The 15629-nt window shown below is 43.1% G+C and overlaps 1 protein-coding gene across 1 annotated transcript in view; it reads left to right on the top strand.

Annotated features, from left to right (window-relative positions):
• The window catches only part of ubl3a (ubiquitin-like 3a), a 60944-nt gene that overhangs the window by 39436 nt on the left and 5879 nt on the right, over nucleotides 1–15629 (top strand). Inside the window, exons 2-3 of the mRNA XM_014129724.2 lie at nucleotides 7978–8086; nucleotides 10277–10363. Of these exons, the coding sequence (XP_013985199.1) occupies nucleotides 7978–8086; nucleotides 10277–10363 (196 nt within the window). The remainder of the gene's footprint in view (nucleotides 1–7977; nucleotides 8087–10276; nucleotides 10364–15629) is intronic.

Raw genomic sequence — 15629 nt, 5'->3', positions numbered from 1 at the left:
TCTCCGAGCTGGTCATGGGTGCACCTCAGCCACGCTCAAGGTCCTAAACGATATCATAACCATCATCGATAAAAGACAGTACTGTGCAGCCGTCTTCATTGACCTGGCCAAGGCTTTCGACTCTGTTAATCACCGCAATCTTGTCGGCAGACTCAATAGCCTTGGCTTCTCAAATGACTGCCTCACCTGGTTCACCAACTACTTCTCTGATAGAGTTCAGTGTGTCAAATCGGAGGTCCTGTTGTCTGGACCTCTGGCAATCTATGGGGGTGCCACAGGGTTCAATTCTCGGGCCGACTCTTTTCTCTGTATATTCTCAATGATGTCGATTTTGCTGCTGGTGATTCTCTGATCCACCTCTAAGCAGACGACACCATTCTGTATACATCTGGTCCTTCTTTGGACACTGTGCTAACAAACCTCCAAACAAGCTTCAATGCCATACAACACTCCATCCGTGGCCTCCAACTGCTCTTAAATGCTAGTAAAACTAAGTGCATGCTCTTCAACCGATCGCTGGCCGCACCCTCCCGCCGGACTAGCATCACTACTCTGGACGGTTCTGACTTAGAATATGTGGACAACTACAAATACCTAGGTGTCTGGTTAAACTGTAATCTCTCCTGCCAGACTCACAATAAGCATCTCCAATCCAAAATCTAGAATCGGCTTCCTATTTCGCAACAAAGCCTCCTTCACTCATGCTGCCAAACATACCCTCGTAAAACTGACTATCCTACCGATTGTTGACTCCGGCGATGTCATTTACAAAATAGCCTCCAACACTCTACTCAGCAAACTGGATGTAGTCTATCACAGAGCCATCCCGTTTTGTCACCATAGCCCCATATACTACCCACCACTGCGACCTGTATGCTCTCATTGGCTGGCCCTCACTACATATTCGTCACCAAACCCACTGGCTCCAGGTCATCTATAAGTCTATGCTAGGTAAAACCCCACATTATCTCAGCTCACTGGTCACCATAGCACGCGCTCCAGCAGGTATATTTCACTGGTCACCATAGCCAACACTTCCTTTGACCGCCTTTCCTTCCAGTTCTCTGATGCTAATGACTGGAACGAATTGCAAAAATCTCTGAAGCTGGAGTCTTATATCTCCCTCTCTAACTTTAAGCATCAGCTGTCAGAGCAGCTTACCGATCACAGTACCTGTACACAGCCAATCTGTAAATAGCACACCCAACTACCTCATCCCTATATTGTTACTTATCCTCTTGCTCTTTTTGCACACCAGTATTTCTACTTGCACATCATCATCTGCACATCTATCACTCCAGTGTTAATACTAAATTGTAATTATTTTGCCTCTATGGCCTATTTATTGCCTTACCTCCCTACTCTTCTACATTTGCACACACTGTACATAGATGTTTTATTTTGTGTTATTTACTGTACGTTTGTCTGTGTAACTGTGTTGTTTTTGTCGCACTGCTTTGCTTCATCTTGGCCAGGTCGCAGTTGTAAATGAGAACTTGTTCTCAACTGGCCTACCTGGTTAAATAAAATGTGTAGAATGATAATTATAAGTCAGCCAGCAGCATACCACCCTGCATCCCACTGCTGGCTTACTTCTGAAGATATGCATGGTTGTTCCTGGTCAGTCCCTGGATGGGAGACCAGATGCTGCTGGAAGTGGTGTTGGAGGGCTAGTAGGAGGCAATATTTCCTCTGTTCTAAAATTATATTTATTCCAATGCCCCAGGGCAGTGATTGGGGACATTGCCCTTTGTAGGTTGCTGTCTTTCGGATGGGACATTAAACGGGTGTCCTGACTCTCTGTGGTCACTAAAGACCCCATGGCACTTATCGTAAGAATATGGGTGTTTCCCCCGATGTCCTGGCAAAATTTCCAATATGTCCCTCATACTACAATGGCCACCTAATCATTCCTTTCTCCGGCCAAATGCTACGCCACGCATGTTAGTTTCTTCTCTGCAATGAGTTTGGATGTGAATACATTCGGGGCTGTTTGATTGGTCCAGAAACCGCTGGGTTGGCCAGAGCCAGAACACATGGGTAAAGCAGCGGTTTGAAGATTTGTCATTGGCTTTTATACTCTGACTGATTGGTTAAAGATCATCCAATCGCTGATTACTTTGTTTTGAACAACACGCCTTTTGCCCCTCGTCACCACAAACGACTTCAATGATGTCATTCTCAGATTAAAGTATGTAGCGAACAACAGAGCAGCAGTAGTGTTTAGTGTAAGTCCATCAGGCTAGTAACCACATTTCCTCATGGATGCTACGCAATCAATACAGGCCTGAGGGTGGATGTGTCAGGGTGGATGTGTGTGCAGTGCAGTCCACGTGTGTGTTTGACATTTGACTGCTTGCTGTAGAGCTGTTTGTGTCCCAGTGCAGTAGGATGTATGATATTCCTGTTTGTGTCCCAGTGCAGTAGGATGTATGATATTACTGTTTGTGTCCCAGTCAACAGTCAGGGTTAAACTCCACTAGCCTGTGTCTGAGAGAGGGCTATCAGAGGATGAGGATGAAGAAGGAATTACTGCTTTCTGTCAGAGATGAGAGAGAATGATGATGAGAGATGACTTTCCTGTGTGAGGTGATAGAGAATGGACAGATGGATGGATGAGTGGATTAAAGAAGGGAAGATGGAAGATGTTCCCTAATTTCCCTTTCCCCTTTGGTTGGTGTCCGGTCTCTGTATTTCTGACTTAATGGTGTGAATCACAGGGTTGGAAAATTCCAGAAACTTTTCAGAAATCCTGGTTGGTGAATATCTGGAATCAAAAGGGAATAAACGGCCAGCGAATTCTTCACCTGGGATTTATTGCAACCCTACTGACACACAGAATATTATTATTATGCTGGCTAAATCATATGGGCCTGCCCTCTTTTCCTTCTAACAGCTTCAGTGTGGTTTTTAAGAGTTAATATGATGTTCAGCTCCTCGAACTGGGTCACAACAACACCAAAGTAAAACAACCTAGCTGTACCATATTAAGATACTAAGTTAGTGATAAGGTAGGCCAAGGTCTGATATCCATGTATCTATTAACTCCTACCTGATATCCATTTAACTATTAACTCCTACATGATATCCAGTTAACTATTAACTCCTATCTGATATCCATTTAACTATTAACTCCTACATGATATCCATTTAACTATTAACTCCTACCTGATATCCATTTAACAATTATCTCCTACCTTAAAAACATTTAACTATTAACTCCTACCTGATACTCATTTATCTATTATCTCCTACCTGATACCCATTTATCTATTAACTACTACCTGATACCCATTTAACTATGAACTCCTACCTTAAATCCATTTAACTATTAACTGCTACCTGATATCCATGTATCTATTAACTCCTACCTGATACCCATTTAACAATTATCTCCTACCTTAGAAACATTTAACTATGAACTCCTACCTGATACTCATTTATCTATTATCTCCTACCTGATACTCATTTATCTATTAACTCCTACCTGATATCCATTATCTATTATCTCCTACCTGATATCCATTTAACTATTAACTCCTACATGATATCCATTTAACTATTAACTCCTACATGATATCCATTTAACTATTAACTCCTACAAGATATCCATTTAACTATTATCTCCTACATGATATCCATTTAACTATTAACTCCTACATGATATCCATTTAACTATTAACTCCTACATGATATCCATTTAACTATACTGTGCAAAAATATAAATAGAACATGTAAAGTGTTGGTCCCATGTTTCATGAGTTGAAATAAAAGATCCCAGAAATGTTCCATATGTACAAAAAGCTTATTTCTCTCAAATGTGTTTACATCACTGCTAGTGAGCATTTCTCCTTTGCCAAGATAATCCATCCACCTGACAGGTGTGACATACCATGAAGCTGATTAAACAGCATGATCATTACACAGGTGCACCTTGTGCGGGGGACAATAAATTGCCACTCTTACATGTACAGTTCTGTCACACAACACAATGCCACAGATGTCTCAAGTTTTGAGGGAGCGTGCAATTGGCATGCTGACTGCAGGAATGTCCACCTGAGCTGTTGCCAGAGAATTTAATGTTAATTGCTCTACCGTAAGCCGCCTCCAATGTCGATTTGATTAAGATGGTAGAAATCCAAATAAATTATCAAAAGCCACCTACGGACCCCCCAAACCCCACATCAAGCCCCCCCCCAATGTCCAGTATCAGTTCTATATGTTTGAGAATTAGTATACAGCTGCGTCTTAGATAATTGTTTATTCAACCTATGTAATGTATTCTCTGTGAATATGGTGATGTTTTTTTCCCCCTGTTCGGAGAAATAGTCAATGAAGTTGTTAGGTTATGCGATGGGGCATAAGCTTGATGTTACTATGCTCTGACCACTTGATGGTGCTGTTTCTGCTATACTGGCCCACTCTATCATCCAGTTAGAGGTTGTCTGTTGCTTGTCCAATACAAATTCACCAATATGGTTTAGATTCAGAATGTACCAATCAACATGTTAATTGGCCACAGTTGAAGTTGGGTACTACCCACATTATGCCATTAAGTTTGACTTGGTCCTGGGGAAACCTATGGATGAGCATACAATGGTGATTGTGCGAGCCTTTGATTACTCTACTTTGCTGCTATGATGATGAGTACTGGATTAGAATTGCGGATGCTGTGGATGAAGAAAACATGGACATAAAGGTGATATTCGTGCATCCAAGTTATCCAACAAGGTCATATTTTTGGCCAAACAGAGAGGACACATGTTATCTACTAAAACCAAGCATCATCTGCACCATTAAGGCACGAACCACTGCAACTGGTTGCCAATATCATTTGGGGTGTAGGGACATCACTGTAATTGAAGGTGCACTTATGACAGAAAAGAAAGTGAAAGAGTGACATTTCTTTACAATAACACATTTACTTGTGTTTGTGCTGTTGGCGCTGTCATTCTCTTAACAAACTTTGCATCTGCACTGTTCTTCAAGTAAATGTTTTTTTGTAAAATGTTCAATGGAAACTGTTTTATATCTCTGTCCATATTTTCCATGAGTTTTTAGGTAGATAGAAAACAGACATTTTTTCATAACTCAATCAATCCAATGTACACTGCTCAAAAAAATAAAAGGAACACTTAAACAACACAATGTAACTCCAAGTCGATCACACTTCTGTGAAATCAAACTGTCCACTTAGGAAGCAACACTGATTGACAATAAATTTCACATGCTGTTGTGCAAATGGAATAGACAACGGGTGGAAATTATAGGCAATTAGCAAGACACCCCCAATAAAGGAGTGGTTCTGCAGGTGGTGACCACAGACCACTTCTCAGTTCCTATGCTTCCTGGCTGATGTTTTGGTCACTTTTGAATGCTGGCAGTGCTTTCACTCTAGTGGTAGCATGAGATGGAGTCCACAACCCACACAAGTGGCTCAGGTAGTGCAGCTCATCCAGGATGGCACATCAATGCGAGCTGTGGCAAGAAGGTTTGCTGTGTCTGTCAGCGTAGTGTCCAGAGCATGGAGGCGCTACCAGGAGACAGGCCAGTACATCAGGAGACGTGGAGGAGGCTGTAGGAGGGCAACAACCCAGCAACCCTTTGTGCAACCCAACAACCCTTTGTGCAAGGAGGAGCAGGAGGAGCACTGCCAGAGCCCTGCAAAATGACCTCCAGCAGGCCACAAATGTGCATGTGTCTGCTCAAACGGTCAGAAACAGACTCCATGAGGGTGGTATGAGGGCCCGACGTCCACAGGTGGGGGTTGTGCTTACAGCCCAACACCGTGCAGGACGTTTGGCATTTGCCAGAGAACACCAAGATTGGCAAATTCGCCACTGGCGCCCTGTGCTCTTCACAGATGAAAGCAGGTTCACACTGAGCACATGTGACAGACGTGACAAAGTCTGGAGACGCCGTGGAGAACGTTCTGCTGACTGCAACATCCTCCAGCATGACCGGTTTGGCGGTGGGTCAGTCATGGTGTGGGGTGGCATTTCTTTGGGGGGCCGCACAGCCCTCCATGTGCTCGCCAGAGGTAGCCTGACTGCCATTAGGTACCGAGATGAGATCCTCAGACCCCTTGTGAGACCATATGCTGATGCGGTTGGCCCTGGGTTCCTCCTAATGCAAGACAATGCTAGACCTCATGTGGCTGGAGTGTGTCAGCAGTTCCTGCAAGAGGAAGGCATTGATGCTATGGGCTGGCCCGCCCGTTCCCCAGACCTGAATCCAATTGAGCACATCTGGGACATCATGTCTCGCTCCATCCACCAACGCCACATTGCACCACAGACTGTCCAGGAGTTGGCGGATGCTTTAGTCCAGGTCTGGGAGGAGATCCCTCAGGAGACCATCCGCCACCTCATCAGGAGCATGCCCAGGTCAAAATGAGCCTCATTTTGACTTGTTTTAAGGACATTACATCAAAGTTGGATCAGCCTGTAGTGTGGTTTTCCACTTTAATTTTGAGTGTGACTCCAAATCCAGACCTCCATAGGTTGATAAATTGGATTTCCATTGATTATTTTTGTGTGATTTTGTTGTCAGCACATTCAACTATGTAAAGAAAAAAGTATTTAATAAGATTATTTCATTCATTCAGATCTAGGATGTGCTATTTTAGTGTTCCCTTTATTTTTTTGAGCAGTGTATTTATAAAGCCCTTTTTACATCTGCAGATGTCACAAAGTGCTCATACAGAAACCCAGCCTAAAACCCCAAAGAGCAGGCAATGTAGATGTAGAAGCACAGTGGCTAGGAAAAACTCCCACCAGTTTGACTGAATTGCACTAGAATTATACTTGTATGGAATTTTTATGCGTTATTTTCTCTTTATTCAACCAACCTGCCTTCCTGCCATTCATCCACACAATATTTCATGACCCAAACCCGCCTGCCCCACGGATATAGCAACCCGTCTGTGTGTGTGTGTGTGTGTGTGTGTGTGTGTGTGTGTGTGTGTGTGTGTGTGTGTGTGTGTGTGTGTGTGTGTGTGTGTGTGTGTGTGTGTGTGTGTGTGTGTGTGTGTGTGTGTGTGTGTGTGTGTGTGATGTGTTCATACACACATTAAAGGGAAGGCTTTGACCAAAATATGCTCAAACCTTTTGACGCGGTTGCTAGGTGTTGGGTTAAGGCCGCTACACTATCCCCTTCCTTTGGGAGAGCTTTTCCCCATGGCCTCTCTGATGGTCTCACGGGCGCCATCCCACTTCTGAGACTGTGTCTTTTTTTTGTTATGTGTCTTATGTGTCTATCAGCATCTGATCTCCTCCTCTCCCCTTGTGTGTTTCAGATTAACCTGCGTCTCATCCCCTTGTGTGTTTCAGATTAACCTGCGTCTCATCCCCTTGTGTGTTTCAGATTAACCTGCGTCTCATCCCCTTGTGTGTTTCAGATTAACCTGCGTCTCATCCCCTTGTGTGTTTCAGATAAACCTGCGTCTCATCCCCTTGTGTGTTTCAGATTAACCTGCGTCTCATTCCCTTGTGTGTTTCAAATTAACCTGCGTCTCATCCCCTTGTGTGTTTCAGATTAACCTGCGTCTCATCCCCTTGTGTGTTTCAGATTAACCTGCGTCTCATCCCCTTGTGTGTTTCAGATTAACCTGCGTCTCATCCCCTTGTGTGTTTCAGATTAACCTGCGTCTCATCCCCTTGTGTGTTTCAAATTAACCTGCGTCTCATCCCCTTGTGTGTTTCACATTAACCTGCGTCTCATCCCCTTGTGTGTTTCAGATTAACCTGCGTCTCATCCCCTTGTGTGTTTCAGATTAACCTGCGTCTCATCCCCTTGTGTGTTTCAGATTAACCTGCGTCTCATCCCCTTGTGTGTTTCAGATTAACCTGCGTCCTATCCCCTTGTGTGTTTCAGATTAACCTGCGTCTCATCCCCTTGTGTGTTTCAGATTAACCTGCGTCTCATCCCCTTGTGTGTTTCAGATTAACCTGCGTCTCATCCCCTTGTGTGTTTCAGATTAACCTGCGTCTCATCCTGGTCAGTGGGAAGACGAAAGAGTTCCTGTTCTCTCCCAATGACTCGGCCGCAGACATCGCCAAACACGTCTACGATAACTGGCCAATGGGTGAGTGACACCTCACAGACACACATTACAACTGGCCAATGGGTGAATGACACCAAATGCATACATATCAGTGGAGGCTGGTGGAGGGAGGATTACAATGAGCCTGTCATGTGATTTTAAAGTGACACCAGCCAGTACTGGTACATTTGGAAAGTATTCAGACCCCTTGCCTTTTTCCACATTTTGTTACTTTACATCATTATTATCAAATGTATTCAATAAAAAAAAATCCTTATCAATCTACACACAATACCCCATAATGACAAAGTGAAAACAGGTTTGAAGAAAGTTTAGCAAATTTATGAAGAAAAAAACCCGAAATACCTATTTACATAAGTATTCAGACCCTTTGCTATGAGACTCGAAATTGGCTCAGGTGCTTCCTGTTTCCATTGATCATCCTTGAGATGTTGCTACAACTTGATTGAAGTCCACCTGTTGTAAATTCAATTGATTGGATATGATTTGGAAAGGCACACACCTGTCTATATAAGGTCCCACAGTTGACAGTGCATGTCAGAGCAAAAACCAAGCCATGAGGTCGGAATTGTCCGTAGTGCTCAGAGACAGGATTGTGTAGAGGCATAGATCTGGGGAAGGATACCAAAACATTTCTGCAGCATTGAAGGTCCCCAAGAACACAGTGGCCTCCATCATTCTTAAATGGAAGAAGTTTGGAACCACCAAGACTCTTCCAAGAGCTGGTTGCCCGGCCAAACTGAGCAATGGAAAAGGGCCTTGGTCAGGAAGGTGACCAAGAACCTGATGGTCACTCTGACAGAGCTCCAGAGTTTCTCTGTGGAGATAGTTGTCCTTCTGGAAGGTTCTCCCATCTCTGCAGCACTTCACCAATCAGGCCTTTATGGTAGAGTGGCCAGACGGAAGCCAGTCTTCAGTAAAAGGCACATGACAGCCCGCTTGGATTTTGCCAAAATTCACCTAAAGACTCTCAGACCATGAGAAACAAGATTCTCTGGTCTGATGAAACCAAGATTGAACTCTTTTGCCTGAATGCCAAACATCACATCTGGAGGAAACCTGGCACCATCCCTACGGTGAATCATGGTGGTGGCAACATCATGCTGTGGTTGTTTTTCAGCGGCAGGGACTGGGAGACTAGTCAGAATTGAACGAAATATGAACATAGCAAAGTACAGAGAGATCCTTGATGAAAACTTTCTCCAGAGCGCTCAGGACCTCAGACTGAGGTGAAGGTTCACCTTCAAACAGGACAACGACCCTAAGCACACAGCCAAGACAAAGCAGGAGTGGCTTCGGGACAAGTCTCTGAATGTCCATGGGTGGCCCAGCCTGAGCCCGGACTTGAACCCGATCACAAATCTCTGGAGAGACCTTAAAATAGCTATGCAGCGATGCTCCTCTTCCAACCTGACAGAGCCTGAGAGGATCTGCATAGAGGAATGGGGGAAACTCCCAAAATGCAGGTGTGCCAAGCTTGTAGCGTCATACCGAAGAAGTCTTGAGGCTGTAATTTCTGCCAAAGATGCTTCAACAAAGTACTGAGTAAAGGGTCTGAATACTTATGTAAATGTAAATGTTATTTTTTAATTTTTTTTAATAATAAACTTTCTAAAAACCTGTTGTTGCTTTCTCATTATGGGTTATTGTGTGTAGGTTGTTGAGGAGAAAAAAACAATTGAATCCACTTTAGAATAAGGCTGCAACGTAACAAAATGTGGAAAAAGTCAAAGGGTCTGAATACTTCCCGAATGCACTGTATGATACTTCATGCAGTATAAGAAGTAATTTTAGGGAGTATAAGAAGTAATACAGGGAAGATGGAGGAACTCTGGTGGGAATGATGGGGACATGTTACACCCTAATGAGTATAAAGACCTTGAGCCAGAACCCCTCACAGACCCTGGATCTTGCATGCACGCACGCACGCACGCACGCACGCACGCACGCACGCACGCACACACACACACACACACACACACACACACACACACACACCTAAACATGTTAACTTGCATGGTTTGTTAGGTGTGGGTGTGTTTGGACATATGGTGTCCTCCAGACCCATTTCTCTGTCTTCCTTCTCGCTATCTGTCTCTCCTTCTGGTGATGGTGATGATAATGTTGTTGATGATGGCGATGATGTTGATGATGGCGATGATAATGTTGTTGTTGATGATGGAGGTGATAGTGGTCTTCATCCCTCTACAGACTGGGAGGAGGAACAGGTCAGCAGTCCTAACATCCTGAGGCTCATCTACCAGGGTCGCTTTCTACATGGAAACGTCACGCTAGGAGGTGAGAACACAAAGGAAACACACACACACACACACACACAGTCAAAATCAGTCAATTGAAATCAATTCATTAGGCCCTAATCAATGGATTTCACATGACTGGGAATACAGATTTGTATATGTTGGTCACAGATACCTTTTCTGGATCAGAAAACCAGTCCCATATCTGTTGTGACCACCATTTGCCTCACGACATAGGCTGTTGATTGTGGCCTGTGGAATGTTGTCCCACTCCTCTTCAATGGCTGTGAGAAGTTGCTGGATATTGGCGTACAGATCCTTGTGACATGGATCCATGCATTATCATGCTGAAACATGAGGTGATGGCGGCGGATGAGTAGCATGACACCCACAGGTTTCATCAGCTGTCCGGTGAAGAAGCCAGATGTGGAGGTCCTTACATGTGGTCTGCGGTTGTGAGGCTGGTTGAACGTACTGCCAAATTCTCTAAACAACATTGGAGGCAGCTTATGGTAGAGCAATTAACATAACATTCTCTGGCAACAGCTCTGGTGGACATTCCTGCAGTCAGCATGCCAATTGCATGCTCTCTCAAAACTTGAGACATCTGTGGTATTGTGTTGTGTGACAAAATTGCACATTTCAGAGTGGCCTTTTATTGCCCCCAGCACAAGGTGCACCTATATAATGATCACGCTGTTTAACCTCTCTAGGGTAGGTGGCACCAAATCGTCCCACCTACGTAACAGCCAGTGTAATCCCGTGGCGCGTTATTCAAAAACCTCAAAAATGCAAAAACTTCAATTTTTCAAACATATGACTATTTTACACCATTTTAAAGACAAGACTCTCGTTAATCTAACCACACTGTCCGATTTCAAAAAGGCTTTACAACGAAAGCAAAACATTAGATTATGTCAGCAGAGTACCCAGCCAGAAATAATCAGACACCCATTTTTCAAGCTAGCATATAATGTCACATAAACCCAAACCACAGCTAAATGCAGCACTAACCTTTGATGATCTTCATCAGATGACAACCCTAGGACATTATGTTATACAATACATGCATGTTTTGTTCAATCAAGTTCATATTTATATCAAAAAACAGCTTTTAACATTAGCATGTGACTAGCATGTGACTAGCATTCCCACCGAACACTGCCGGTGAATTTACTAAATTACTCACGATAAACGTTCACAAAAAGCACAACAATTATTTTAAGAATTATAAATACAGAACTCCTCTCTGCACTCGATATGTCCGATTTTAAAATAGCTTTTCGGTGAAAGCACATTTTGCAATATTCTCAGTAGATAGCCCGGCATCACAGGGCTAGCTATTTAGACACCCTGCAAGTTTAGCACTCACCAAAGTCAGATTTACTATAAGAAAAATGTTATTACCTTTGCTGTCTTCGTCAGAATGCACTCCCAGGACTTCTACTTCAATAACAAATGTTGGTTTGGTTCAAAATAATCCATAGTTATATCCAAACAGCGGCGTTTTGTTCGTGCGTTCAAGACACTATCCGAAAGGGTAAATAAGGGTGACGAGCATGGCGCAATTCGTGACAAAAAATTCTAAATATTCCATTACCGTACTTCGAAGCATGTCAACCGCTGTTTAAAATCAATTTTTATGCCATTTTTCTCATAAAAAAGCGATAATATTCCGACCGGGAATCTGCGTTTAGGTAAACAGACGAAAGAAAATAAAGCATGGGGTCGACTCGTGCACGCGCCTAAGCCCATAGTACTCTGATCGGCCACTTGCCAAAAGCGATAATGTATTTCAGCCAGAGGCTGCCTCGATATCGTTCAGCTTTTTCCCGGGCTCTGAGAGCCTATGGGAGCTGTAGGAAGTGTCACGTTAGAGCAAAGATCCTCAGTCTTCAATAAAAAGAGCCAAGATGAAACACAACTTGTCAGACAGGCCACTTCCTGCATGGAATCTTCTCAGGTTTTGGCCTGCCATTTGAGTTCTGTTATACTCACCGACACCATTCAAACAGTTTTAGAAACTTTAGGGTGTTTTCTATCCAAAGCCAATAATTATATGCATATTCTACTTACTGGGCAGGAGTAATAATCAGATTAAATCGGGTACGTTTTTTATCCGGCTGTGAAAATACTGCCCCCTAGCCATAACAGGTTAAGGGCAAAAATGAAAGTAGGGTGTTTGGGTGGGGGTATAACACAAACGTTATATGCATCCAGCAACCCAAAGGATCCAAGTTCGAATCTCATCACAGACAACTTCAGCATGTTAGCTAATTAGCAAATGTTCAAATACTTACTACTTTGCAGCTACTTTGCAGCTACTTAGCATGTTAGCTAAGCCTAACCCTAACCTTAACTCTTTCAGCTAACCCTTCCCATACCCCTAACCTTAACCCTTTAACCTAACTCTTAACCTCTTACATTTAGATGTTCCGCTAGCGGAACCCCTCGCCAATATCCAATGATAGGGCGTGGCGCGAATTACAAACTCCTCAAAAATCCCAAAACTTCAATTTTTCAAACATATGACTATTTTACACCATTTTAAAGACAAGACTCTCCTTTATCTAACCACATTGTCCGATTTCAAAAAGGCTTTACAACGAAAGCAAAACATTAGATTATGTCAGGAGACTACCCAGCCAGAAATAATCACACACCCATTTTTCAAGCTAGCATATAATGTCACATAAACCCAAACCACAGCTAAATGTAGCACTAACCTTTGATGATCTTCATCAGGTGACACTCCTAGGACATTATGTTATACAATACATGCATGTTTTGTTCAATCAAGTTCATATTTATATCAAAAACCAGCTTTTTACATTAGCATGTGACGTTCAGAACTAGCATACCCACCGAAACTTTCGGTGAATTTACTAAATTACTCACGATAAACGTTCACAAAAAGCATAACAATTATTTTAAGAATTATAGATACAGAACTCCTTTATGCAATCGCGGTGTCCGATTTTAACATTTTGCAATATTCTGAGTAGATAGCCCGGCCATCATGGCTAGCTATTTTGACACCCACCAAGTTTGGCACTCACCAAACTCAGATTTACTATACGAAAAATTGGATTACTTTTGCTGTTCTTCGTCAGAATGCACTCCCAGGACTTCTACTTCAACACCCAATGTTGTTTTGGTTCCAAATAATCCATAGTTATATCCAAATAGCTGCGTTCTGTTCTTGCTTTCAAGACACTATACGAAGGGTGACGCACCAGCGCGTATTGTGACAAAAAATGTCAAAATATTCCATTACTGTACTTCAAAGCATATCAAACGCTGTTTAAAATCAATTTTTATGCGATTTTTCTCGTAAAATAGCGATAATATTCCGACCGGGAAGAAGTAAGACTGAAAGAAGTAAAATGGAGTCGTCACATGCACGCGCGCACCCGTGTCATTGTTCTCAGATCGACCACTTTCCAAATCCCCTACTGTTTTTCGCCCAGGGACTGCAGAGTCATCATTCCCCGTTCTGGCACCTTCTGAGAGCCTATGGGAGCCTTAGAAAATGTTACGTTACAGCAGAGATCCTCTATTTTCCATAAAGAGGCTATAGAAGGCCAAGAAATGGTCAGAGAGGGCACTTCCTGTATGGAATCTTCTCAGGTTTTGGCCTGCCATATGAGTTCTGTTATACTCACAGACACCATTCAAACAGTTTTAGAAACTTTAGGGTGTTTTCTATCCAAATAAAATAATTATATGCATATTCTAGTTTCTTTTTATCCGGCCGTGAAAATACTGCCCCCTATCCTAAACAGGTTAAACTTAACCCTAACCCTAACGCCTAGCCTAGCTAACGTTAGCCACCTAGATAGAATATATAACATATCAAACATTTTGCTAATTCGTAACATATAATACGAATTGTAATTCATACCTTATAATACAACATGGGTGATGGACATCCACAAATTAATACATACCATACGAAATGTAACTTATCATACTAAATGGAGCATCTCGGATTTACGTACAGAATAATACAAAATGCTCTGAGACCATGTTGGGAATCCACTGAATACTAACCTAGCCTGGGATATGAAGAGAGATTGGAACAGGAGTTAAGACGGATAGAGTGACAGGGATCTGGTCCATCAATGTTTAACATCACATCACTATAGCTTTTATGTACACTCCTCTTCTATATATGATGTGTGTTTAAATTGAGTTTACAAAACATTAAGAACACTCTTTCCATGACATAGACTGACCAGGGGAATCAAGGTGAAAGCTATGAACCCTTATTTTTACATATGTTTTTATATACAGAAAAAAATATGAACGCAGCATGCAAAAATGTCAACGATTTTATTACAGTTCATAAACTAAAAGAAACGTCCCCTTTTCAGGACCCTGTCTTTGAAAGATAATGTGTAAAAATCCAAATAACTTCACAGATCTTCATTGTAAAGGGTTGACACACTGTTTCCCATGCTTGTTCAATGAACCATAAACAATTAATGAAGATGCACCTGTGGAACAGTCGTTAAGACACTAACAGCTTACAGACGGTAGGCAATTAAGGTCACAGTTATGAAAACTTAGGACACTAAAGAGGCCTTTCTACTGACTCTGAAAAACACCAAAAGAAAGATGCCCAGGGTCCCTGCTCATCTGCGTGAACGTGCCTTAGGCATGCTGCAAGGAGGCATGAGGACAGTAGATGTGACCAGGGCAATAAATTGCAATGTCCGTGCTGTGAGACGCCTAAGACAGCGCTACAGGGAGACAGGACGGACAGCTGATCATCCTCGCAGTGGCAGACCACGTGTAACAACACCTACACAGGATCGGTACATCCGAACATCATCACCTGCGGTACAGGATGGCAACAACAACTGCCCGAGATACACCAGGAACACTCAGACTGTCCGCAATAGGCTGAGAGAGGCTGGACTGAGGGCTTGTAGGCCTGTTGTAAGGCAGATCCTCACCAGACATCACCGGCAACAACGTTGCCTGTGGCACAAACCCACTGTTGCTGGACCAGACAGGACTGGCAAAAAGTGCTCTTCACTGACGAGTCACGGTTTTGTCTCACCAGGGGTGATGGTTGGATTTACATTTATCGTCGGAGGAATGAGTGTTACACTGTGGCCTGTACTCTGGAGCGGGATTGATTTGGAGGTCGAGGGTCCGTCATGTTCTGGGGCGGTGTGTCACAGCACCATCGGACTGAGCTTGTTGTCATTGCAGGCAATCTCAACGCTGTGCGTTACAGGGAAGACATCCTCCTCCCTCATGTGGTACCCTTCCTGCAGGCTAATCCTGACATGACC

This window comes from Salmo salar, chromosome ssa11 (genome assembly GCF_905237065.1).
Source record: "Salmo salar chromosome ssa11, Ssal_v3.1, whole genome shotgun sequence".
NCBI classification, from domain to species: domain Eukaryota; kingdom Metazoa; phylum Chordata; class Actinopteri; order Salmoniformes; family Salmonidae; genus Salmo; species Salmo salar.
This window is presented reverse-complemented; position numbering and strand designations above follow the sequence as displayed.